At 42.1% G+C, this 26,919-nt stretch overlaps 1 protein-coding gene across 1 annotated transcript in view; it reads right to left on the reverse strand.

Moving 5' to 3' along the window:
* LOC149278190 (macrophage mannose receptor 1-like) overlaps window positions 1-26,291 on the reverse strand; it is a 29,371-nt gene extending 3,080 nt beyond the window's left edge. The window contains exons 1-8 of the mRNA XM_089502226.1: window positions 26,191-26,291; window positions 22,116-22,420; window positions 14,426-14,791; window positions 11,958-12,082; window positions 11,646-11,762; window positions 10,379-10,517; window positions 9,014-9,355; window positions 2,290-2,599 (exon numbers count right to left, since the gene is read on the reverse strand). Of these exons, the coding sequence (XP_089358352.1) occupies window positions 2,290-2,599; window positions 9,014-9,355; window positions 10,379-10,517; window positions 11,646-11,762; window positions 11,958-12,082; window positions 14,426-14,791; window positions 22,116-22,420; window positions 26,191-26,291 (1,805 nt within the window). The remainder of the gene's footprint in view (window positions 1-2,289; window positions 2,600-9,013; window positions 9,356-10,378; window positions 10,518-11,645; window positions 11,763-11,957; window positions 12,083-14,425; window positions 14,792-22,115; window positions 22,421-26,190) is intronic.
* Window positions 26,292-26,919: the final 628 nt, after the last annotated feature.

Genomic DNA, 26,919 nt, shown 5'->3' on the forward strand with positions numbered 1-26,919 from the left:
ATATATCCGAACCATTTTTGGCCCGTTTGCAAATATCAATTATATATTCTAGGGGAAATTTTCCTAAAAATACTGTACTTTAATGAAGAAAAAAAAAGAAAAAAATACATCATTGATAAGCCCTGTGTCATCTTTGGTGTCAAAAGACCAATTTCAGATTTTTTTGCAGTAAGAGTGAAATTTGAGAAAAATAGATTGTAAGAGTCTGCTGTGTCTTTAGGACCCACTGAATTCCACTCAACTCATTTTTCTAGAGTTAATATTTTAACTTCTGTTTCATTATGGCCATTTTTCTTGTTTCTTTAACAAAAACCATTATTATCCACTTTAAGTCAATACATTTTATAAGTAATTTGAAGTAATCCTTTTTCCACGTTGTGAAATAACATAATGTTTTTATAAACGTTACTAGAAAATGTGAGATCGCTGAATGTTATCTACATGAAGATGAAACACAAACAACTCCTTTGTCTCTCGATCTTGATATCTGACAGCTTTTTGTGAAAATTGCCTGCGTTTGCATTAAAAAAAAAAATTGCGGTGTAGGATTATCTTACAAACTTTCTGATTCGAGGAGATGGCTGAATAACTGGGGACTGTTAGAGTTTGCCCCTCAGTCTTAGGTTTTTTAGCCCCCGTCTCAAGGTCTCGAGTGAAATGGACAGATTTTCAGGGGTCTTAAACCAGTCTCGGGATGAACAGCCTGATTTTCAACTTTTTTGCACCAACCTCGAGGACTCGGGGTGAATGGGCAGATTACCCCAGTCTCAGGGTCTTGGGATGGATGGTCAGATTCTCAGGGTCACACAGTCTGGACCCAACTCCTTCATATTCTCCTCTGATTTAATGATATCTGAGCATTCCGATCGGTGCTTTTCTCTCTGCTATATCACATCTGGAACCCCAGTCTTGGGATGAACGGCCTGATTCTCGGGTGTTTTTGCACCAATATCATCGACTTGTGGTGAATGGGCAGATTCTGAGTGTTCTTACCCCAGGCTCAGTGTCTTGAGGTGAATGGGCAGATTCTCACATGGCGCGATGTCATGGTAAACCAAATGTCTCAATAACTACCCTAGGTATGAGAGTGATCGCCTGGTGCTGTTATGGAGACTTTGGGTTTTCCTTTTAAATTCAATAAATTGTGATGCTAAGATGCTGGGCGAGCTGTTTATATAACATTCACAAAACACCTCAGATGCCAGCACACCAATCAGAGGGCAGGGACTGCCCAGCAACAGGCCTGGTATCCCCTAGTTGACCCCTTTGCCCTCTCATTCGCTTACCTCAGGCCCTGTCATGCCGCCCTTTTTGCCTAGCTGTCTCCAGCCATGTTGTGGTTGATTGGTTCTGATATCATAGTAAAGGCAGACACACAGGCCCGCTCCCCTCACATATATCCCCACCGGGAGGCCGGGTCGCCAGTCTTTCTTTCTTTGCTGTCAGAACGTAGATATTCATGCCATTCAGGGCAGGTAAGAACCGTGATGCTTTCCTGCTGTAAAGACTCAAATCTTAATCAGTCGTTGGTCTCGTCTTAGATTCAGGGGCCGTATGTCTATCCCATGCGTGCTTAAATCTCCTCACTGTATTAACCTCTACCACTTCTACTGGGAGGCTGCTCCACTTATTTACCACCCGCTCAGTAGGTGACCCTACTATAGTGTGGCCCCACTTTGAATAATGTTACAATATATTGTGGTTTGCTGCAGGATGAGCTGATCCAGGTCGCAGTGGAAACCGTTGACAGACATATATAAAAAAAATATTAAAATAAAATGAAAATTTTAAAGATTTTATTGCGGGAAACAAATTACAAGCCTGACAATTCAAATTTATCATTATATTAACCTGGAATTTAAGGAGTTTTTCCCAAAATATATTAAAACATATAAGATATGCAATTATTTAAAATACAATTCTTTTTATTGGTCTCTGTAAGGAAAACAATCATTTAGGGAAAAACAACCTAAAACAGGTAGGCTTAGCTTTTTGTTTTATACGAGTAGAATTCTACTTGATTATTTTTTTATAGTGAATACATTTTTTCCCTCTAGAAACGTTATCTTGTATCTTCCACAATTCTTCTTTTTCTCCACTTTAATAATTAATGGCATTATTGGTATTTTTTTTGTGTCTACTTTGATGATATTTTAGATTATTGATATAATATGAAATGAAATCAACGTGGGTCAAAAATTGTAAAGATTAAAAAAAATTCAGGAGAATTCACAAATGACAGGTTTTCTTTCCTGACACCATATATCGCCCCATTTTCCGTTAACGAACATTTCCCCGCAGTCTTCAGCCTGGCGATAGTCATCGGGTTGATTGGTTTCCCAGTTTGAGTAGCCAATCGTCTGTCCATTCAGATAACGGAAACTTCCCTCAAAGTCAATGTCGTTAATTCCGAGGAAATAACGTTTGTTCTTCTCCACAGCGATTGTCCTCACAGCGTCATTCTCTGCGCTATTCTTCGGGGTAACCAACTGGCCTCCAGCCTTGGAACACATTTGGACGGCTTCTCTATAAGTCACTTCTACGTCGTTGGAAATGTAGATTTTGTCCCCGCTGCTCGTCCCTTTCGTGAAAACCAGAGCTGGAATAATGAAAGTAAGCGTGAGTCATGTCTTATTTTATTTTAACAGAGGTTTTTAATGTTTTTTGCAGAATGTTGAGATGCTAAGCTTCCAAAATTTATGAACTCTAATACAAAGACCAGACCATTGATAGTATACGTCATAGATGCATAACCATCATAGAATTACATTTAATTCTAATCTAAGATGACCAGATGTGCCCGTTATTAAGGTTTCTCTCTCCAGTTTCCTAAAAAACGCATCCTATTTCAACAAATGGATAATTTCTCTAGGTGCTCAGCCATTGTTCTGGCTTGACCTTCTGATGCCTCACCCCAATCCAACCTCCACGCATGCTCCTGCTGTTGTCCAGTTCCTAGTCCCCTACCTCTCTCCACTCTATACCCTATCCATGACCCTCTGATACAAAAGCATCTTGCACTTTGACCTTCCTTATTGCCTGACCCCTGGTATTTTAGATACTTCTTCTGGTTGGACCCTGGCTTGATCCCTGACCATATTGTTTGGATCTGCCTAAGCCGCCTGCCGAGAGACTCTGCCCTGCCACTTGACCAGAGCCACTTGACGCAGGATTTTCTATAACACAATGGTATTTAAGCACAATAATAAGGAAAATATTGCAAAAGGTCTTAAAGGTAAGATGATACTGCAGATGATACTACGGTCTGTAACAAGGTAGACATTTCCAAGGAATGAGTCAAATTATTTAAGTATATTAGAAGAACATTTGAGAGTGTGGCTGCCATAGTTTAATGTTGATAAATCTAAAGTTATGCACTTGGGAAAAAAATTCCAAAGGCAAAATGTAACTTTGGAGGGCCTGTTTTGACAACAGAAGAGAGGGACTGAGGTCAAATTTTATTTTTATGTTAAAAACCTAGAATCCCTCAGGGTTTCTCAAGTAATTGTAGCCAAGTAAATTGCATAATATATTTTCCAAACTACTAACCTTTCTTCTGAGCCTCTAAGGCAGATCTGAGTTGTTGTTCAATTGAGTTTACTTGATATCTGAGAGCTTCGAGAGCTGAATGAAGAGATAATCACGATAATATTACACGATAATGTTAATAGAATGAATTAATATTATGATAAAAAGTAATACAAACTATCCGATGTATGCTTCTTGTACTGGTTACACACATACCTGATGCCCCACTGTCACCTCTGTCCCCCTTTGAACCTGGTGGTCCTTGTGGTCCTCTTTCCCCAGGCACCCCAGGAGGTCCTTGAGGTCCAGTTGGCCCTGTGATTCCTTGTGGCCCTTTAATAAAAATAAAAATTGGTTAGAACGTTATTTAATCTTCTAAAATTAGAACATTGACACCCTTCTCTCCTTTAGGATTCCAGTGGAGAATTCACACAAGATCTTGGCTGAGCTACCACCAAAAGTTTGTAACGGAGGTCACGTACCCTTATCTCCTTTATCGCCCTTGGGTCCAACGTTACCATCTCTTCCTGGAAGACCATCTTTCCCAGGCAACCCGCATGCAATAGTAAAGGATTCATTTTTGGCGTCTTGGCATATCTGAACACGGCTTCGGACGAGGTCCACACTTAAAGCCATGATGCAGAAGATATATAGACTCTCCATTTTGACCAATCTTTTAGACCTTTTTGTGAACATAGTGTTAGTGACCTGATCATTGGTGGTCATGTTATGTTAAAAGTTAGCAGTTGGATATGGAAGATCTTACCTCTTGTGATGTAACCGATGAATTACCAGAAAGTAAAAGCCGAATGTGGAGGTCGTCTGCTGAGGGGAATATATATACATGAGGTGACTCCCCTTTACCAGATAATATCATAATGTTATTATAACTAGATTTAGTTAAACAAAGGAGAATATGTGACCAAGGAATGTTATCTATGTGAGAGTGAAACAGAATCAACTCCCTTATCTCTCGATGTTGATATCTGCGAACATTTTGTGAAAATTGCCTGCGTTTGCATTCTTTTTGCATTCTGTTTGCAGGAAATGGCAGAAAAACTGGAAACTGTTAGAATTTGCCCCCCAGTCTTAGGTTTTTAACCCCGTCTCAATGGAAATGGACAGATTTTCAGGGGTTTAAAATAGTCTTGGGATGAACGGGCGGATTCTCAGTCTTTTTGCACTAACCTCAAGGACTCGGGGTCATTGGGCAGATTACCCCAGTCTAAGGGTCTTAAGGCGAATGGGCAGGCCACTTCATCTCTGATCATGAAGTGGTCATGATGCATGGAATTATCCATGTATTCTCCATGGATACCCATCTAAACTCTGCTATGGATACCCATGATAACTCTTTGAGATAGGACAGCACCAACCGCAGAATAAGAGGCATCAACCTCGAGAACGTACAGTCTTTGAGGTACCGAAAGAACCAAAATGGGTGCTGATATGAATTTCCTATAGAAATTGGCAATGCCCACAAACCTTTGGACACCCTTCCTATTTGTAGGAGGTGGCCATTGAAGGAGGGTTGTGACCTTCTTGGGGTCCATTTCAACCTTGGTACTGGACAGAACAAGGCCCCAAAACACATTCCATCAATTTGGGTACAAGAGATAAAGGTTCTTGACCATTATATTATTTATCTCCCTGTAGTCAACACTGGGACATTAACCACCATCCTTTTTTTAAACAAAAAAGATACCAGCCCCAGAATGGAGGTTGACGGCAGTGGCGTCTCCAGGTTTCATATTTAGGGGGGGCACATGGGGGGCCAGGGACCAAAGTAGGGGGGCCAATTATAAAACGGTACATATACACTATATATATATATATATATATATATATATATATATATATATACACACACACACGTTAGACGTGCATTTTTAACTACATAATATGCACTTATCTCTTTGAAGTAAAGACTGTGATTAAAATATGATTTCAAAATAACAGCTAAAGTGACAGTTATTTTTCATTCTTTAATATTAGCCCCTGCTGACAATATATATAAATATTAGACCCTGCTGCACATATATAGCAATATTACACCCTGCTTCCGATATATATTAATATTAACCCCTGCTGCGGATATATATTAATATTAGCCCCTGCTGCAGATACATACAAATTATACCCTGCTGCCAACATATATTAATATTAGCCCCTACTGCCGATATATAGTATTAGTCCCTGCAGCCAATATATATAAATATTAGCCCCTGCAGCCAATATTTATTGATAATAGGCCCTGCAGCCAATATATATTAATATTAGCCCCTGCTGCCGATATATATTAATATTAGCCCCTGCAGCCAATATATATTAATATTAGACCCTGCTGCCAATATATTTGCCACACTGACTGCAGATCAGGGGAAGACAGTGAGAGTCAGTGCAGTGTTCCCTCCTTCTGACTGCACCGTGACATTGAGAGGTCCTCTCCCCTGTAATCATCCCCAGAGTCCCTTTGTCCCCTCATTCACTAAACCATAGCGTTCTTTTACTTACACCCTGTAGTTCAGGTATAGATCAAATAAACAACACATGGAAACAGCACATGCAACTGAATGAGATTAAAAAAAAACTTGTATTTGCAGGTATACATAAATAATGTATGGAAACATAGCATTGCAGGTATAAACCAACAGAACACACACCCAGCATTGCAGTTATATATCAACTGGAAATCACATGTACACTCAGCACTGAAGGTATAGATCAAATAATCAACACATGGAAACAGCACTCCAGGTATTGATCAACTGAATAAGACATGCAAATCCTATATTTCCATAAACATTAATAATGTATGGAAATATAGCCGATACAGATGAACAGAATGACACAAAACCCAGCTTTGCAGATATAAATCAATTGGAAATTACATATAAACTCTGCATTAAAGGTATAGATAAAACCCCCTAAATTACAGGCATAGATCACTGGTCACACACCCCAAAGCCAGCCCTGGTGTCCACACTGCCCACATAGAACCTGACCAGCACCTAAGTTACACATTATGTCAACTTTGTCCCCAAACAGCTGAACGTACGCCGTTTTTGTCCCATAAAGACCTCTCCCTCCCAATCTATCCTATCTACCCCCTCTCCCTCCCTATCTACCACAACTGCCTCTCTATCTACCACATCTGCCTCCCAATCTATCCTATGTACCCCCCTCTCCCTCCCAATCTATCCTATGTACCCCCCTCTCCCTCCCAATCTATCCTATCTATCCCCTCTCCCTCCCAATGTATCCCATCCACCCCCATCTCCCTCCCAATCTACACCCTCTCCCTCCCAATCTATCCCATCTACCCCCCTCTCCCTCCCAATCTATCCTATCTACCCCCTCTCCCTCCCAATCTATCCTTATCTACCCCTTCTCACTTCCTATCTACCTCTTCTCTCTAACCCCCTCCTAACTTTCTAACCCCCCCTTTGAAGTTCACTTACCTTGGGCTTGTCCAGCGGTGAGATCGCGAGGTCTCTGTATCCCTGGTTCTGCCGGCTTCACTGCTGGGCGCCGGATATGACGACATATACCGGCGCTCGGCTTGAAATGCCGGCACTGCGAACCAGGAAGAGGCCTCGCGGTCGCGGAGAAGAGTGAGAGGCGCCGAACGGTTGCTCAGAACTTATTCCTCAGCAACCGCTCGGCGCCTCTCACTCTCTCCTCCGGGTCTATTAAAAAAAAAAAAAAAAGCCGGCGTTTCAATTGGGGGGGCACACCGGGGGGCACAGCATGATGTAGGGGGGGCCATGGCCCCCTCTGGCCCCTCCCTGCCGACGCCACTGGTTGACGGCCGTATGAATTCCTTCATCTATGTAATCTTTGAGAGTAGCGAGTTCGGGTTCAGACATGGGATAAATATGGCCAAAAGGGATAGGAGGACCGGGACATAATTCTATGGGGCAGTCATACTCCCTATGTGGAGTTTAGTATATATATAGTAGGTAAAATTTTACTAAAAATACTTTTTAAAATTTAAACCATTATTAAATCCTGTGTCGTCTTTGGTGTCAAAAGATCAATTTCAGATTTTTTTTCCCCAGTAAGAGTGAAATTTGAGAAAAATAGTGTGTAGGAATCTGCTGTGTCTTCAGGACCCACCGAATTCCACTCATTTTGTTTTTCTAGAGTATTTTAACTCCTGTTTCATTATGGTCATTTTTCTTGTATCTTTAACAAAAACCAGTATTATCCACTTCAAGTCAATACATTTTATAAGTCACTTTTTCTACATTGTGAAATAACATAATGTAACAAACGTTACTAAAAAGTGTGAGATCGATGAATGTTATCTACATGAAGAGGAAACAAAAACAACTCCTTTGACTCTCGATCTTGATATCTGACAACATTTTGTGAAAAATGCCTGAATTTGCATTTTTTGTAAAAAAAAAATCGCGGTGTAGGATTATTTTTCTAACTTTCTGTTTCTGGAAAATGGCCGAATAACTGGGGACGGTTAGAGTTTGCCCCTCAGTCTTATGTTTTTGAACCCCTGTCTCAAGGTCAATGGACAGATTTTCAGGGGTTTTTACCCCAGTCTTGGGATGAACGGCCTGATTATGAGGTTTTTTTTGCACCAATATCAAGGACTTGGGGTAAGTGGGCAGATTTTGAGTGTTCTTACCCCAGGCTCAGTGTCTTGAGGTGAATGGGCAGATTCTCAGGGCTTTTACCCCAGTCTTGGGGTGAATGGGCAGGTTCTCAGGGTTTTACCCCAGTCTTGGGGTGAATGGGCAGATTCTCAGGGTTTTTTACCCCAGTCTCAGGGTAAATGGGCAGGTTCTCAGGGTTTTTATCCCAGTCTCAGGGTAAATGGGCAGATTCTCAGGGTTTTTTTACCCCAGTCTCAGGGTAAATGGGCAGATTCTCTGGGGGTTTTTTTGGCACCAATCTCGAGGACTCAAGTAGAATGGGCAGGTTCTCTGTGTTTTTATCGTTGACAGATATATATTTAAAAAAAGATTAAAATAAAATGAAAATATAAAATATTTTATTGCGGGAAACAAATTACAAGCCTGACCATTCATAAAACTCGCAAATTTATCATTATAATACACTGGAATTTAAGGAATTTTTTCCCCCCAAATATATTAAAATACTTATTTATACATTGTATTTATATGTATAAAATACCATACTTTTTATAGGTCTCTCTGCTAATTTAGGGGAAAACAACCCATAAAATAACACGTAGGGATTAGCCTTTTGTTTTATGCGAGTAGAATTCTACTGCATTCTTTTTTTATATTGAATTAAAAAAAATTCTGCTGGAAACATTATCTTATATCTTCTACAACTCCACTTTAATAATTCATGGCATTATTGTTAATGTTTTTTTCAATTTTGATTATATTTTATTGCAATGTTTTATTGATATAATATGACATGAAATCAACGTGGATCAAAAACTGTAAAGATGAAAAAATTCAGGAGAATTCACAAATGACGAGACGTTTTTCCTCACAATTCTTATCGTTCCATTTTCCGGTGTCGTACATTTCCACGCAGTCTTCAACCCCTAAGTCGTCGTTGGGTTCACCGGGTTCCCAGTTTGAGTAGCCAATCACCTGTCCGCTCGGATAACGGAAACTTCCCTCAACCTGAATGTCGTTAATTCCAAGGAAAGGTCGTTTCTTCTTCTCCAAAGAGATGGCCAACACAGCGTCATTCTCTGCTCTATTCTTTGGGGAAGGCAACTGGCCTCCAGCCTTGGAACAGATTTGGACGGCTTCTCTATAAGTCACTTCTAAGTCGTTGGAAATGTAGATTTTGTCCCCGCTGCTCGTCCCTTTGGTGAAAACCAGAGCTGGAATAATGAAAGTAAGTGTGAGTCATGTCTTATTTTAGTTAAAAAGATACAGTGGGTTACAGTAATGTAGATCCCAGCATAGCTAAGTTAAAAGGGCCTTGACTGGGTGAGGAGGTGGGCTTAGGATAATGGTGTCAACGAACATTGGTTAGGGGTTAGGACATCAGTTAGGTCCCTCCATTTTTTAATAAGTTTTTCATACCTGAATTTTCCACCCTCCCTCGCTGTTATTAGTAGGATGATTGAGGGTCTTCTCGTCAGTATAAGGTGAGGGTAGAACAATGGTTGGTTAATAGGAAATAGTGTGTTTCTGGTTTGGTTGGTCGGTGGCTCAGAACCTGGTGTGTCTAGGTAGGCTCTTTCCAGATTGGTTTTGGTGTTGGGGTTAATGGTGTTGTTATATGTATGGGAAGGGGATGTCATTGTCAGGGGGATGATTGGAATTACTTTATTGTGTTAATAATTGATTGTGATTGATTCCCATACATATTAAAATCTGTGGCCAAAACAGTTTGTGTTCGCGTGTTATTTGGTGGGTTAAGGTATTGGATATCACCAGACAAGTCTCTGCAGAATGGCAAGATGCTAATCTTCAAAAATCTATGAACTCCAGCACAAAGTATATGCCATAGATGCGTAACCAACACAGAATAACATTTAATTCTAGGTTTCTCTACCCAGTTTCCAAATAAGCGGAATCCTATGTCAACAAATGGCTGCTTTCTCAAGGAGCTCATTCATTGTTGTTTTGGTCTTCTGATGCCTCACCCCAATCTGACCTCCGCACCTGCTCCTGCTGTTGTCCAGTTTCTGGTCCCCTACCTCTCTCCAATCTATACCACATCCATGATACCAAAGGATCTCCTATTGTGACCTTCCTTATCATCTGACCCCTGCTATTTTAAACTGGTTGGACCCTGGCCTGATCCCTCACCTTGTTTTTTGCATCTGCCTGCTGGGTGATTCCTGCCTAAGCTGCCTGCCAAGAGACTTCTGCATTAGCTGTCTGCCGGGAGACACCTGCCTGAGCTGCCTGCCAAGAGACTTCTGCATTAGCTGTCTGCCGGGAGACACCTGCCTGAGCTGCCTGCCAAGAGACTTCTGCATTAGCTGTCTGCCGGGAGACACCTGCCTGAGCTGCCAGCCTGCGCTGCCTGTTCTGGCAAAAGAAGAGAGGGACTTAAGAGTAGTTATTTCTGAGGACTTAAGGTAAGCAGACAATGCAATAGAGTGTAGGAAAAAACAAGCAGGGTTCTGGGTTGTATGGCCAGAGGCATTAGTAGCTGGAAGAGCGAGGCGGTTGTGCCACCTTACAGATCTATGGATAGAGACCACCTAGAGTATCGGGGACAGTTCTGGAGACCTCATCTCCAGAAGGATATCAACATATTGGAGAAAGAGCTGAGAAGATGGTTAACGGTTTACAGGATATAAAAACATCGGGAAAGACTAATGGAGCTCAATGTGGAGACTAACGGAGCTCCGAGGAGAGAAGAGAGAGAGAGAGGATGGGAGAGACGTTTAAATACATAAAGTAAAACAGAAAATTTCAGAAAAATAGACCATGGTCTAAAAATAGAGGGCCAGAGGCTTTGATTGAATGTAAGGAAGGTTTACTTTACTGAGAGGGTGGTAGGTAAGTGGAACAGCCTCCCAGCAGAAGCAGTAGATGATAATACAGTGAGGAAATTAAAAACATGGATGAGATAGGCATAAAGCCAACCTGAATTCAAGACAAGACCAACGACTGACTAAGGTCTTTCCATCAGTAAAACCGGCAGACTAAATGGGCCTAAAAGTTATCCGAGGTCAAATTCTATGTTTCTATGTTAAAAAACTAGAATCCTTCAGGGTTTGTCAATAAATTGTATATTTTACAGTTACTACCAACCTCTCTTCTGCGCTTCTACTGCAGTTTTCAATGATCTGAGTTCTTGTTCATTTGCGCTTACTCGACCTCTGAGAGCTTCGAGTGCTGAATGCAGAGATAATCACGATAATATCACTCCATCATACATCAGTTCACAATTATTTATTCATTTTTATAGCGCTCTGGTGGAGATTATTGATAAACCTTCATAAATATAAACATTCTACATTACATTACATTACGGGTTATTAGAATTTCCCCTTACCCCTCTCTTGAACACTAGCTGTAAAGACATATATAATCAGATAAATAGGATTTAATTAAAAAGCATAATAAAACTAAATATTTTTTAACAATTTATGAGAAAAAGTAATAAAATGATCCAATGTATGATTCTATTACTTGTTATACACATACCTGATGCCCCACTGTCACCTGTGTCCCCCTTTGGACCTGGTGGTCCTTGCTGTCCTCTTGTCCCAGGCACCCCAGTAGGTCCTTGAGGTCCAGTTGGACCTGTGATTCCTTGTGGCCCTTTAATGAAATGTTAAATGTTTAGAAGGTCATTTGATCTTCTCATGGATTAAGTAATATGACACGCTGACGCTTCAGATGTCCAGGCACCTTCTGAGAACATTGACACCCTTCTCTCCTTCAGGATTCCGATGGAGAACGCACAGAAGATCTTGGCTGACCTACCACCAAGGGTTTGTAACGGAGGTCACTTACCTTGATCTCCTTTATCACCCTTGGGTCCAACGTTACCATCTCTTCCTGGTAGACCGTCTTTCCCAGGTGACCCGCATGTAATGATGGAACAGGAGCTTTTATCGGCGTCTTGGCATATCTGCGTACTGCTTTGGACGAGGTCCACACTCAAAGCCATGATGCAGAAGATATAAAGACTCTTCATTCTGACCAGTTTTGAGACCTTTTTGTAAACATAGTGTTAGTGACCTGATCATTGATGGTCATTTTATGTTAAAAGTTAGCAGTTGGATCTGGAAGATCTTACCACTTGTGATGTAACCGATGAGTTACCAGAAGGTAAAAGCCGAATGTGGAGATCGTCTACTGAGGGGAATATATATACATGAGGTGACTCCCCTTTACCAGATAATATCATAAAGCTGTTGTAAACTTTATTGGACTTAGTTGAACAAAGGAAAATGCGCAATCACGGAATGTTTTGTACAAATTAATTGTGCATGAAGGCGATACGCAAACAACTCCTTTATCTCTCGAAGTTGATATAATTTATTAAAATCTGTTTAGTTTCTGTTTAGTTTCTATTTATTTATTGATTGCTTAGTTTCTGTTCGCAGGAAATGGCTGAATTATTGGGAACCGATGGAGTTTGCCCCCTTAGTCTCAGGGTAGTTTTTTTAACCCCCGTCTCAAGGTATCAAGGGAAATTTGACAGATTTTCAGGGTTTTTTACCCCAGTCTCGGGATGAACGGCCTGATTCTCAGGTTTTTTTTTGCACCAATCTCAAGGACTCCGGTGGACAGGTGACTTCATTCAGAATATCTTTACCTCCTGGCAAGTCACGGTTTCCATAACGACCTTTAGTAAATGTATTTTTTTTAATAAAAATATAAACCAATGACATGGTACCAAACAACATGTGTGTACTTGGTTACTATTACTTATCAATGATTTATTGTGATCTAAATTCTGAAATCAGAGCCCACGGTGCTTTCATCAAATCAAACTGAGCAGAATTTTTCGTTTCTGTACAGATCTTTTTGCCTGGCCCTTATTCCGTTGTTTGTAACCACAGGTATTCCGGAAGGAATGGCAACGTGGTTTATGTGGCTTCGCTCATTTGAAAAAAAATAAAAGGAGTTTATCTCGTCTTTATTGGCCTGGTAATGGGTGTTTGAAACATTAACTCTTGGCTACTTATGAGATATTTATTCTAAGCGGTTATGTTAGGTCACTGTTAAGAAAAGAGATACAGTCTTCACCATATCTGGTTACCTCTCAGGGTATTTGCCCCAATCTCAGTCTAAAGCTGACTCCTTCCTATTTTACCCCGCTGTGATCAATTAATGCCAATTAATGCTATTCCTACCAGTATGTTATGGTTGGTATCCCTGCTTGAATGCAGGTGACTCAGTTAAGTGGTTCCTCATGATAAATAATAAGAAGTCAAGGTTTCCATGATAGCTGGTATTAGAGCCATTTGGGTAACACGTTTGGCGAGTCACTACATAGAATCTTCACGATGGGCTATTAAATGGTTAATATTTCAAGAGTCTCTTATTTACAAAGTTCCCAGGTATGGCCACATACCTTGCATTTCTTTAAATGGAAATAGTCTGATCATAGTCCATAATCCATAGTCAAATTTATTAAAACCTATCTATCATACATATTGTTTGTCTTTGGGGGGTCGAGGGAGATGACATCAGCGAAAGCATCATCTTTTTGGCAGAAATTCACCTTAGGGCAAATAGTTGCCCTGTTGGTGCAGTTCTGTCCCCTGATTGGAAGATCACGGGAGAGGACATAACTGTAAGCGCCGCCATTTTGGCGAAGGTTTGTGCCAGGTTTTGTCCGTTGAGAGGCAGACGAAGGTAGAAGATTAAAGATAAAGTGGAGAAGATGAAAGGCAGAAAGTAGAAGAGAGAAGATGAAGAACAAGAAGACGTGGACATGGGTTGACAGGGAAGGTAGGGAAATATTTAGAGCTTAAGTGAGTGAATGAGAATGAGAGAATGATATACCCATCTGTTATACGTTGTGAGGTTGACAGAATTTGGGCATCATGTTGTCACCGAAGAACTCTTGAAACACAAATCTCATAGAAACATAGAGCATAGAATTTGCCGTCAGATCAGACCCATTCAGCCCATCTAGTCTAAAGAAGGTGGTAGATAAGTGGAAGATGCTAATCCGGTGAGGGAAATGGAGGACAGTTTAGGTGATGTCTACAACAATCATCGTACAAAGGAGGTAGCGTGAGCCTACACCGAACCTAACTCTAGATGGTCCGTTGAGGAGCTTCAACAAATACCATAATTTAAGTCGCTACCTTTGTTTTTCCCCGTGGTACTCCACGTTGTGAATTAGACAAATGACAACATTCATGCACTTCATTCCATTTTTTATTTTCGGTTACCGATTTAATAGGCGAATGAAATCAAAGCCCCTCAGAAACCATTAAAAATTTCAAATCAAAAAAATTCACAAATGACAAGACGCATTTCCTTGCAATTCTTATCATTCCACTCTCCGGTGGCGTACATTTCCACGCAGTCTTCATTCCCGTATTGATTGTTGGGTTCACCGGGATACCAGTTTGAGTAGCCAATTGCTTTTCCGTTTACATACTGGAAACTTCCTTCTGACTGAATGTCGTTAATTCCGAGGAAAGGACGTTTCTTCTTCTCCAAAGAGATGGCCAACACAGCGTCATTCTCCGCGCTATTCCTTGGGGAAGCCAACTGGCCTCCAGCCTTGGAGCAGATTTGGACGGCTTCTTTGTAAGTCACTTCTTGTTCGTTTGTAATGTAGATTTTGTCCCCGCAGCTCGCCCCTTTGCCGAAAACCAGGGCTGGAATAAAGAAAGTAAGCGTGAGTCATGTCTTATTTTACTTAAAAAAGATACAGTGGTCTTTATTGTTTCTGTAGCATGTGGAGGTGGTAGCCTTCCAAAATATATGGATTCCAAGGCAACGACCAAACTGGTCAAAATATATAACATGAGCACATAAACAACATAGAATTTGTGTTTGTTACTAAATCTAGGGTGACCCTATGAACCCGATGTGAACATAATTGATATGACATATTAACCATATTTAATTTCTATTTGTATCTTTTTCATTCCAGTGAACGTGGTGTATATTTCCTGCTCGTGTTCCTGGAAACTCCATGAAATAATACAAATCCGACACATCCATTAACGCAAATATATAAACTTCTTATTTAGCTAAACTCATAGGGTATCATTACAATACATTCATTTATGAAAGTGTCTGTAGCTGTCGCTGATGCACCTGCAGTTCTCAGATTGACCAGCAGGTGGCGAACATGGCTGGATATAATTCAAGACTGCATTTTAGTTTCATTTTCAGTTCCGATTAGTGATGGGAAGTTCAGATCAGTAAAGTGAATCGGATTGAATTTGGTTTCCCGAATCGTTCATTGAAATGATCCGATCCATGATCCGAGTCTTCGGATCATTCAGTGTGACTCACAGGAGTTACTGTTTCCCAGTCCCTCCCTGCAGTCACACTAACCATAACTGCCCCTAAATTAACCCTAAAGACCCCATCAACCCTAACTGCCCCTAACTTAACCCTAAACACACCATCAACCATAACTGCCCCTAAATTAACCCTAAACACCTCATCAACCATAACTTCCCCTAAATTACCCCTTAACACCCCATCAACCATAACTGCCCCTAAATTAACACTAAAGACCCCATCTTTCTTAAAAGAAATGTACAAAGCTGAGGGGTTCTGTGGACCTCAAGCTTACTCTGCTGGGAAGCTGTTCCACATATCATCCCCCCCCTCTGTAATGTAAATCTACCTTTCATCAATGAAGGTCCTGTGGATCTCAACCTTCTTCTGCTGGAAGGCTGTTCCGTATATCCACTACCCTCTCAGTAAATTAAATCTTCCTTAAAGCAAGTAAGATTTTATTACATTAAATAAAAGTACAAATCTCAGGGGTTCTGAGGACCTTAAGCGTCTTCTACTGGTAGGTTGTTCCACATATCCACCACCCTATGACAATTAACCATTTGAGTGTCTGTAAAATAAGCTGTGCATTAAATTGCCTCTACAGACAAGCAAGGATTATATTATAATTTAGAGCAGCTTCCACAGCAGGCACTACCTGTGCGCACTACGCTCCCCTTCTCTTTCTCCTGTCATTTTTTTCTTAGCAATAGGGCACTGTCTCACATACTGACCCCCTCCTCCCCACCCTCGCTCCCCTTCACTGTCAGGATGGTCTCCACATCCGAAGGGCAAGATCAGAGGAGGCAGACACAAGGCAAGGGGAGGGTGCTGGTGCCTAGCGTGCTAGCTTAGATATGTTCCCAACTGGACCCCACAGCCATACCCTGGAAGCCCCACTGGGTGGAGGTACCCCAACTCCCATGTAACAGAGGCTCAGGATCGCCCTGCATATAGTAAGGAGGTAACTGGGGTAAAGGACCACAGGGATATTGATGGACCTACGCAAAACACCTTTACATATGAGAAAGCAACTGAAAATTGTAACGTATAATTCAAACTAGGGTGACCACATGTTCCTACTCTCAGCAGACCCACAAATAAGGTTTCTACCCCCGCAATTGTTCCCTGAAATTAGGGAGAACATTATCAATATTATTATTTTCATCCTTCCTCCTCCTCAAAATGAGCAACTATTGAACATGCCAGGGAAAGACCCACAATTTTTGTTTCCCCCAATCCATTGATAAGCCAAGAGCGAGCGGCCCGGTATACTCACCTTTCTTCTGAGCTTCCACAGCGGTCTTCAACTATTGCAATTGTTGTCTGATTGAAATGACTTCATATTTGAGAACGTCGAGACCTGGACGGAAGAGACCTGGATGGAGGAAGAATGATGAAAACATTACACATTATACATTAACCTACGTCTTTCCCTAGTGTACCATTGGAGAATGGTACTAAACCTTCATACGTCTAAATGATCCAGGTTATACACGTTCCTGATGCCCCAGCTATTTTGGACCTGGTGGTCCTTGCTGTCCTCTTGCCCCAAGTCATCTCCATGACCCCTTAACAAAGAATGTTGTTTTTTTTGGCAGAGACTTTTTTTTCCCCGCTTATATATCGAATGAATAAATGAACGAGTTGACTTTTCAGATGTCTTCTGAGAACACAGAGATCGATTACTTCTTCAGGATTCCACCGGAGAACATTCAAAAGATGTGGTCATTAAAATCAATGTGTAGTCAGCTTACCTTGATCTCCTCTTCTACTGCTTGTGGTGAATGCCATGCTCAACTTCATGATGCACAAGATATAAAGACTTTTCATTTTCTCAACTTTTTATACCTTTTGGGGAAGAAAACATGTTAATGACCTGCTCGTCGGTGGTCATTTTAGGTTGAGATATAACCAAGCCAATATCTCTTTCTTACCTGTCCAGTTGTAACCAAGGCTTACCAGCAGGTACAAGCTGAATGTGGAGACCCAAGGGGGCAGATCTACATATATATGTGTCCTATTCATTTTCCAAGGAAGGTCACACACCTTTATTAAACAATAATGCACTTAGACTTAAACCAATAGAGAACATTTAAATTATAAGGGTCGGTACATATTAACTGTGTGAAAATGTAAGATGCAAATGATCGATTTGGCTTGGAATGTTGACGATTCAATTTGTTTCTAAATATTTCTTTCATTTTTTTTGGTTTAATTTGTACTTTTCTTTTGTATAACAACGTACTTCAAGATAGCCACAAAACCAGGAACCGTCCAAAGAGCTCTTGCTGCGCCCACCACAGAAATTTGGCAAAAGACATCAGCAGCCTCTCAAGTCAATGAGAAGATCAATAAAGTGAAAGATCTCCTTGGTTCAGATGACTTGACGGTCTACTTGAACAATTCTCGGGTTATCTGAACCAAGGAGAGCTTTGGTTATCTGTCTTTAGCTTTTTTGATCTTCTCGTTGACTTGTGCCGACTGAGCAGAACGTGGAGCATAAACAAGGAGATACATGAAGGTCATGTTGTGGGTCTCTGTCACTTAGATGTTGAATAATGGAATATCTGGTAAAATTGAGACTTCTTAAAAGTTTCCGAAGGATCATTTACTGAATATGGAAGAGATTTTAACAATGGAAACATCGTTAAGGCTTTGTAGGTCACAAAGTTCCTCTCTTCTGCATCCTGCTTTGCCATCAACTAAATGCCCCCTGCTACACAACCAGTAAATTTCCATCCCGCAGCCCCAAGTCACCCATCCACAGCCGCCAGATTTCCACCTCCTCATGGCTTTATTCCTACAAGTTTGAAAGCTACTAGTATAGTCTTCTTCATCTTCCCGGACAGGGGCTCGGTCTCACAACTTTAGCATGATGTAATTACACCGTAACAACTTATGACAGAGATGGAGGGACACTCACACTAACATGCACATACCCACGCTTGCTCTTACACACAAACTTACACTTGCAGACACAATTACTTTCTCCATGTCTCTCCTCTTTTTCCCTTCTCTTTATCTCTCCTCCTCATTATGTCACCTCATTCTCTCCATCTCTTACCTTTCTACCTCTCCTGTTCTTCATAATCCTGTGGTAGAAGCACAAGATCTATAGTCCTGCTCCTCCTGTGGGCGACAGTTCAGTCCACCCCTGGAGAGAGGCAGCAGGGTGGCGGATACCTTGCCAACCACTGGCGGTGGAAATATGCCGTACCGTGGCATTCCATCAAACCCCCCCCACCTGAAGATGACAAATAATGCTTGGACACTTTTGATAGTGGGGACAGTTTAGGTGTTGTCTAGAACACTCATTGTGGAAATGGAGCTCCTGCATCTTGACCCTACGCAAAAGTAATAACCTGTCACGTTTCACCATGCGCTAGCTGGACTTGTTCAAACTTTCCATTTTCATTTCACGTTTCCTGCCACTAGTGGCCACCCTAGCCAATCAGGACATCTCAGACTAATTATCAGGTCCAGCTGCAGTGGCTTACCTGATCAAGTCAGCCTTGATAAACCTGCCCAGCCCTGCAGTCTGGGCCTTGACATTGAAGTTGGAGGACTACCTGTTTGGTTCCTGATTTGTTCCTGTACCTGCCTTGTTCCTGTACCTGCCTTGTTCCTGTACCTGCCTTGTTCCTGTACCTGCCTTGTTCCTGTACCTGCCTTGTTCCTGTACCTGCCTTGTTCCTGTACCTGCCTTGTTCCTGTACCTGCCTTGTTCCTGTACCTGCCTTGTTCGAGGACTACCTGTTTGGTTCCTGCCTTGTTCCAGTACCTGCCTTGTTCCAGTACCTGCCTTGTTCCAGTACCTGCCTTGTTCCAGAACCTGCCTTGTTCCAGAACCTGCCTTGTTCCAGAACCTGCCTTGTTCCAGAACCTGCCTTGTTCCAGAACCTGCCTTGTTCCAGAACCTGCCTTGTTCCAGTACCTGCCTTGTTCCAGTACCTGCCGTGTTCCTGAGTTGCGGCCAGCGCCCCACTAAGTGGACTCCCAATAGGAGTGCCCTGCATCGTGACTCCCAGGATGACTGCCCACTAGCGGACTACCCTGGTTGAGTGCCCTGCAAGTGGGCAACCTGCCGTGTGCCCTGCAAGTGGGCAACCTGCCGTGTGCCCTGGAAGAGGGCTTCAAGTCGTGTGCCCCGCAAGTGGGCTTATCTGCCGTGTGCCCCGCAAGTGGGCTTATCTGCCGTGTGCCCCGCAAGTGGGCTTATCTGCCGTGTGCCCCGCAAGTGGGCTTATCTGCCGTGTGCCCCGCAAGTGGGCTTATCTGCCGTGTGCCCCGCAAGTGGGCTTATCTGCCGTGTGCCCCGCAAGTGGGCTTATCTGCCGTGTGCCCCGCAAGTGGGCTTATCTGCCGTGTGCCCCGCAAGAGGGCTTATCTGCCGTGTGCCCCGCAAGTGGGCTTATCTGCCGTGTGCCCCGCAAGTGGGCTTCCTGCCAAGTCGCGTGACTCTTTATATATATTGTTGTACCACCTCATTCAATACAACTCTTAATCTAGATCTGTTGTCTGTGGTTTATTCCTGCGCCTGTCTGTAACAACCCCAGACCATAAATCATCGTGGGGTACAGACAGAGCCCCTCGTATCCCCTGCACCTGGGCTCCTTATCAACCTGTGTCCTCGGTTCGTGACAGAATGTCAAGGCCATTACAAGGAGTTCGCGGGGAGACCTGTAGTACGGGAATCCGTGGTGAACACGAAGACCCAGACACAAAGAGACCACAGGTCCGCAAGCATCCGGAGGCTGCTCCTTGCAGTGGGGGTATGTCACGTTTCACCATGCGCTAGCTGGACTTGTTCAAACTTTCCATTTTCATTTCACGTTTCCTGCCACTAGTGGCCACCCTAGCCAATCAGGACATCTCAGACTAATTATCAGGTCCAGCTGCAGTGGCTTACCTGATCAAGTCAGCCTTGATAAACCTGCCCAGCCCTGCAGTCTGGGCCTTGACATTGAAGTTGGAGGACTACCTGTTTAGTTCCTGCCTTGTTCCTGTACCGGCCTTGTTCGAGGACTACCTGTTTGGTTCCTGCCTTGTTCCAGTACCTGCCTTGTTCCAGTACCTGCCTTGTTCCAGTACCTGCCTTGTTCCAGTACCTGCCGTGTTCCTGAGTTGCGGCCAGCGCCCCACTAAGTGGACTCCCAATAGGAGTGCCCTGCATCGCGACTCCCAGGATGACTGCCCACTAGCGGACTACCCTGGTTGAGTGCCCTGCAAGTGGGCAACCTGCCGTGTGCCCTGCAAGTGGGCTTATCTGCCGTGTGCCCCGCAAGAGGGCTTATCTGCCGTGTGCCCCGCAAGAGGGCTTATCTGCCGTGTGCCCCGCAAGTGGGCTCATCTGCCGTGTGCCCCGCAAGTGGGCTTCCTGCCAAGTCGCGTGACTCTTTATATATATTGTTGTACCACCTCATTCAATACAACTCTTAATCTAGATCTGTTGTATGTGGTTTATTCCTGCGCCTGTCTGTAACAACCCCAGACCATAAATCATCGTGGGGTACAGACAGAGCCCCTCGTATCCCCTGCACCTGGGCTCCTTATCAACCTGTGTCCTCGGTTCGTGACATAACCCTAACTCATATTTTCTGGTTTTGGTCTAAATACTTAAAACAGTGACATCACTTAACAAAATTATTTCAGATCCTACATGCACCATAGGCTTTAATCAATGGCGGCTAAAACTTAAATGGGCCATGTGGACGAGTCGAGATTTGAAAGTCTCTGATGTTGTTGATCCTAGAGTCACAAACAGTGATGTATTTTGGCCCTTGCCCTACACCTGACCTGGCGCCCCTCACCACCTCCTCAGCTGGCGTCCATGATGTCACAATAGATATTTCTAATTAGATATTTCATTACACAATACATTCTCGGTAGAAGAGAGGTTCATTGAAGGAGTAAGTTAAGACACACAATATCAAATGCACAGATGTTTATATTTTTATTATACAGGTAAATTATGAAACTGTTATCAGATCACACAGAAAAATATCAATTTATGAGTTTTTTGCCACGCTTTATTCCGATAATTCATTTAATAAGACAAGCCAATCGATTTCTCCTGCATTAAAGATTGTTGATTTAGATGAGTGGTCCTTAGGCTGATACAAGGAGCATGAAGGCGAGGACATGAGTTAAAATGAGAGATTTATCTAAAGAAATGTTAAATATTATAGTTTATAAAACCGATACCATGGTTGTGCCGAGCCGGCCTAGGCTCCCTAGACCGCATTAAAAGGAGCGCTGTGCCCTTAAGACTTGTAGTACCAGGATATGACATCATATGCCCCTGGTCCATAGTGAGGATGACATTTGTGGGGGGGGGGTTAGTGGCTAGAGACCTTGTGCAGTGCCAAAGATAAATATGCCTCTGATACAGACACCTCTATGGCCCAACTTCAGAATCAAAAGCCTCAAAGACGAAGCCCCAGATGAAGAACAACCAGCAACTTTCCATTGTTTGTACATCTTGCTCTTTGTATTAATAAAAAGAAGCCCAAAGAGATTGAGGACCACTCTTAGATTAGATTATACATTGAACAGCCTAGGATGGTAGATTAGTATTAGATATGAAAGCAATCATTCCAGTGTAATCAACGCACACGGATCGCAGCTACTGAAATTCACATACAACCAAACGTTTTTCCTCGCAGTTTATATCATTCCATTTACCGCTATCAAACATCGACACGCAATCCTTCACGTCTTGGTCATTTTTTGGTTGCCCGACATCCCAGTTGGCGTAGCTGATAAGCTCCCCGTTGGGGTAGCTGAAATTACCCTCTTTTTGAAGGTCATTTATACCAAGGAACGGACCCTTCTTGTACTGCAGAGCGACACCCAACAGGGCCTTGTTCTCTTCGGCGTTCAGCAGTGACGGCAACTGACCTCCAGCTTGGTTGCAAATCCCTTTGGCTTCGTAATAATCAGCAAGCTTGGAATTTGTGATATATAGTTTGTCTCCGCTGCTCGAGCCACTTGAGAAAACAATAGCTGAATAATAAGAACAATAACTATAAATCAATTGCACAGAAAATACAACAAGATTAAATTATATAATTTATCTTGTCTCGTCTCCTATAGTATTTTCAAAGGGATCACTCTCCACTTCATTTTTCTCTTATCAATCAAACACAGCAACAGAGTTTCTGTACCCCAACCCAAAAAGGGGGTTAATTCATTAACGATATAGTTGTTAGTTGGCTAAAGGGTTAACCCAATTCCCAAAACTTGACTTCATTAAGATTGGCCATACGTTTAACTTTATGAGTTGCAGTTGAGGGCATGCGAGTTAAAATCAACTTTCTACCAACTTCCACCAATCCACCATGCCCTTTGGAGTAGGATAAGGAATAACTAATATTAACCATTTATTGGGGTCATTGTCCATCCATGTCTCTCTCCCACCATCCCTAATACCAAATCAGTATTAACCCTTTGGGGCCCTTATATAATTTGATACTTGTACAACAGATATGAAGTATCATTAGAACATAACATAACATAACATTTAGTGTAGGTTGCATAGTAACTTAGTAATTTAGGGTGACAAAAGACACAAGTCCATCAAGTTTAACCTTGCTTTTGAGCCAGAATAACACAAAAACACACCATAACTGAAGTGATTTCCAATTGTGCCTCAATAAATCAAAAAGTCTGTCCTTAGTGGCAATACCAACAATATGGTGCCTTCTCTTTTTAAAGAAGCTACTTAGTAAATTTCAGTTACTTGAATAAAATACCTGCAGTTCCAGGGTCGCCTCTCTCCCCTTTTTCACCTGGTTCTCCTTTTTCTCCTTTTAACCCTGGTGGCCCAGAAATGCCTTGGGGTCCCACAGGACCTCTTTCTCCTGTTGGAAAAAAAAGGATGATGGCATATTCTTTTTTTTTTAACTAGATCGCTTGGGTCTCACTTGGTCTGCAGGTCTCTCTGGATCTCTCCTTAGTTAGTGATTTGTTCCTCTGAAGATCCTTATTCTTCACCAGAAAGTCTACCTTGGCATTCAACCATCTGACCTTCATTGCTTGAAATTAAGTTCTAGGATTTTTTTGTGTGTTCGACTAGTTACTAGACTTGGGCGCTGGCCAACTCTTCGTGTTCGTCTTCGTGGGGGAAAATTTTTTCGCGTTCCACGAATATTCGTACGTTCCTGTGTTCGGTTTGGGCGAATATTCGTGTACGTTCTTCGTGTTTGTTTTTTCTCTTTATTTTTTGCCAATTTTTTTAGCAGGGGCTAATACGGGGTTAACGCGGTAACAGTAAACAGCATCTTTGGCGCCAGGATTTTAAAGGTCCGTACGAGCCACTCTATTGGTCGCAGGCAGGGGCCTCCTCTGCTTTCAACCAATGAAGGGCAGCTGCTCTTCATTGGTTGGTGTCAGAGTCAGCTCCCTGCTGGCAACCAATAGAGTCGTTTGTAAGGACCTAAAACTCCTGTCCCCACCCTGTTCCCTTCCCAGCATCAGGAGTTAACTATTCGTGTTCATTTTCATGTTCGCCCGAATATGAATGCACAAGTCTACTAATTACAACTAGAGTACATTACATTTTTGCATATTGTGGCATCATCACCTGGTTCTCCTTTCTCGCCCTGGGGTCCTTCCTTTCCTTCTTTTCCAGGTAGTCCATCTTTTCCAGGGGCCCCACACGCAATGAAAGAACACGAGTTTCTCTCATTATCTTTGTTGCATTTGTCATCTGTGGCAACACATGACAACCCCAACAAAAGAACACACAGGGTATGTATGAAAACCACTTTGTTCGATCTGTGCGCCTATATGGAATTAAAAAAAAAAAAAATATTAAAAAAACTTACCCAACTGCATAATAAAATATTAAAAAATTTGATACAAATAAAAAATATATATCCCATGGATTCCTTAGAACATCAGATATTAAGTTAAAAATTACCATGTCGGTGAATATGCTCTGGAATGAAGGTAACACGCAAGAGTGAAAACGTTCTAGAGCACCCCAGCTACTATTACAAAGACCTATATATATACCGGTACATCGAGGCACCTGAGGTCATGACGCTGTGTAAAATTATTTCTTGAGATGATGCTATCTTGGTTTTTTTTATTATTATTAGGATTTCATGACCGATAAGCCAATTAATTGGACAAATAACGTATTTTTCCCTTCGACCTTCATAGCTTCAGAGGAAGGACTAGCCTTTATTTAATTAATATGGTATAGGAGAGTAAAAGGGTCGATTACTTGCCGGGGGACTTCGAAAGAATGGGAATGTTGGAAAATGTATAGTTTGTTGAGAGGCAGAAAAAATTGTGGCTCCATCACTAGAGGTCTTCCTTATACTTCTCCTTAATAGTCTATGAGTATGCAGGTTCTGGGTCATCATAACCTGGAACCTTGAGTCACCTTTAGTGAAACATGGTGACCACCAAGAGAAGAAGGACACATCTGCTTCCTGTCTAGTGCTGATCTAGCACTCAACTTGCTATGGCCGTACAAAGTTGATGTACTCCTCAGGACAACCTAGTGACATCTTCTAACCATGATCTTCACACCACTTTAGTTCCATATGGTTCTAGTGATGGCCCTTATGGAAACCATGACTTTTCGGGAGGTAGAGATGTTCTGTGTAAAGTCACCTGTATTCAAAAAGGGATGCTCAGATATTAAAACAAGAGGAGAATATGAGGGAGTCGGCTCTGTGTGACCTGAGAATCTGCCCATTTACCCCGACTGAGGTAAAAACCCTAAGAAAGTGCCTGTTCACCTCAAGACTGGGGTAAAAACCCTAAGAATCCTCCTATTCCCCCCGAGACTGGGGTAAAAACCCTAAGAATCTGCCAATTCACCCTGAGACCCTGAGACTGGGGTAAAAACCCTGAGAATCCGCCCATTCATCGTGCAAACTTTTTAAAAGTTCCCAGGTATGACAAGTATTTAAGATATGATGTAAGTTTGTCTGATCTGGTGTTTGCTCATAAAACACACTTAGATCGGTTTATTAGTTGGACAAAGAAATGCCCGCTAATAAAATATTTTAGTTAAATATTTATCATGAACTTGAAAATGTATTTGCGTGTAAATTGAGGGCAGGGAATTATCTTAAATAAGAAATGTAAAAAAACAACAACAACAAAAAAAACATTATTCAAATTACAAAATGAGATAAAGGCCCCCGATTTAACCCCATAAGGACTAGGGCTTGTTTACACTATAGGACATGAGCAATTTATCGTGTTTTTGCTATTTCTTTCTTCAACCAGGGATTTTATTTTTTTTTTAAATCATATACGTATTATTTTTTATGATTTGTTTTGTTTTTTTATAAATGGGACATAAAAAGAACCACATTTGTCCACAGCGTTACAGGTTTATAAAGTATTTACAGCTAGTATAAATGTTAAACATATATTTGTTTATTTAAAAAAAAAACTCCATTAATTCCTATATCATTTAAATTTTTTCGCATTTTTTTAGGATTTGTAATTTTTTTTTTAATGATTTTTTTAAAAATTATTTTTTCTAATCCCACTTAACCGTAAATGTAGCCCTATCTTGCTAATTACTCACCACATTCATTTCATCGTACAAGCACGGCCTTGGTTATTTGACAGTATCTGTGCATGTGATTGGCTGTAGAAGGGAATCTGCCGTAGGCTGACCGCTCCAATTATTGAGATATAAGCGGTCAGCCTTCACCAGATCTTGTAGAAGAAGAAATTCTGAAATAGCTGAAGAAGAGCATTCTTGGTGCCGACTTCCCCAGGTTACTTCTCCACGCTCCTGTTAGCTCGTCCGGTGGAGGTGTAGACCTCTGGGTGGGGTGGATTGGTGGTAGACGACTTCACCGGCTGTGACCGGGGCAAAACCATACCTTAGCTTTCCTGCCAGCGGTCTGGGTTCATGCACATAGCCTTTATCGGCTTCATCCTTGATGGATGTTTTAATATATTTTACATGGTTACGAGATGGTCGTCAGGTGAATGTTCTAAAGGTAATAAACCCATTTTGGCAAGACATTAGCCATAAATGTTATACTTCCTAAATTTCTAATGGCCAAAGAGGGCACATTTTAGTGGGTGTGGTTAGAGGTGGATTTGGGGGGTGGGGCTTTAGACAGACTGTTCCCTATCCGGTGGGGGCCCCCAACACCAGCTCCTCCAACCCCTCCCGTCCGGGCATTTAGAAGAAGAATACTGGGTTTTATTTACCCTGTTTAATTTATAAAGCCGTTTCCTGCTGCTTCTATACACATTATCAGGGCTTTTAGGGCTGTGGAACCCTGCGATACCCTCATACCCAGCAAACATTCTGACCCAGGAAAGAGAGGCAACAGGGGAGGAAAGAGGCTAAACAGGGAGGAAAGAGGGCATCAGGTGAAGAAAGAGGGGCACAGAGGAGGAAAGAAGGGCATCTACGGTGGGGAGAGAGGCTTTAGGGGAGGAAAGAGGGGCACAGAGGAGGAAGGAAGGGCATCTACAGAGGAAAAAGGGGCATCAG

This window comes from Sceloporus occidentalis, unplaced genomic scaffold, assembly GCF_023333645.1.
Source record: "Sceloporus occidentalis isolate IW3139 unplaced genomic scaffold, rSceOcc1.0.p SCAF_198, whole genome shotgun sequence".
Classification (NCBI taxonomy): Eukaryota; Metazoa; Chordata; class Lepidosauria; order Squamata; family Phrynosomatidae; genus Sceloporus; species Sceloporus occidentalis.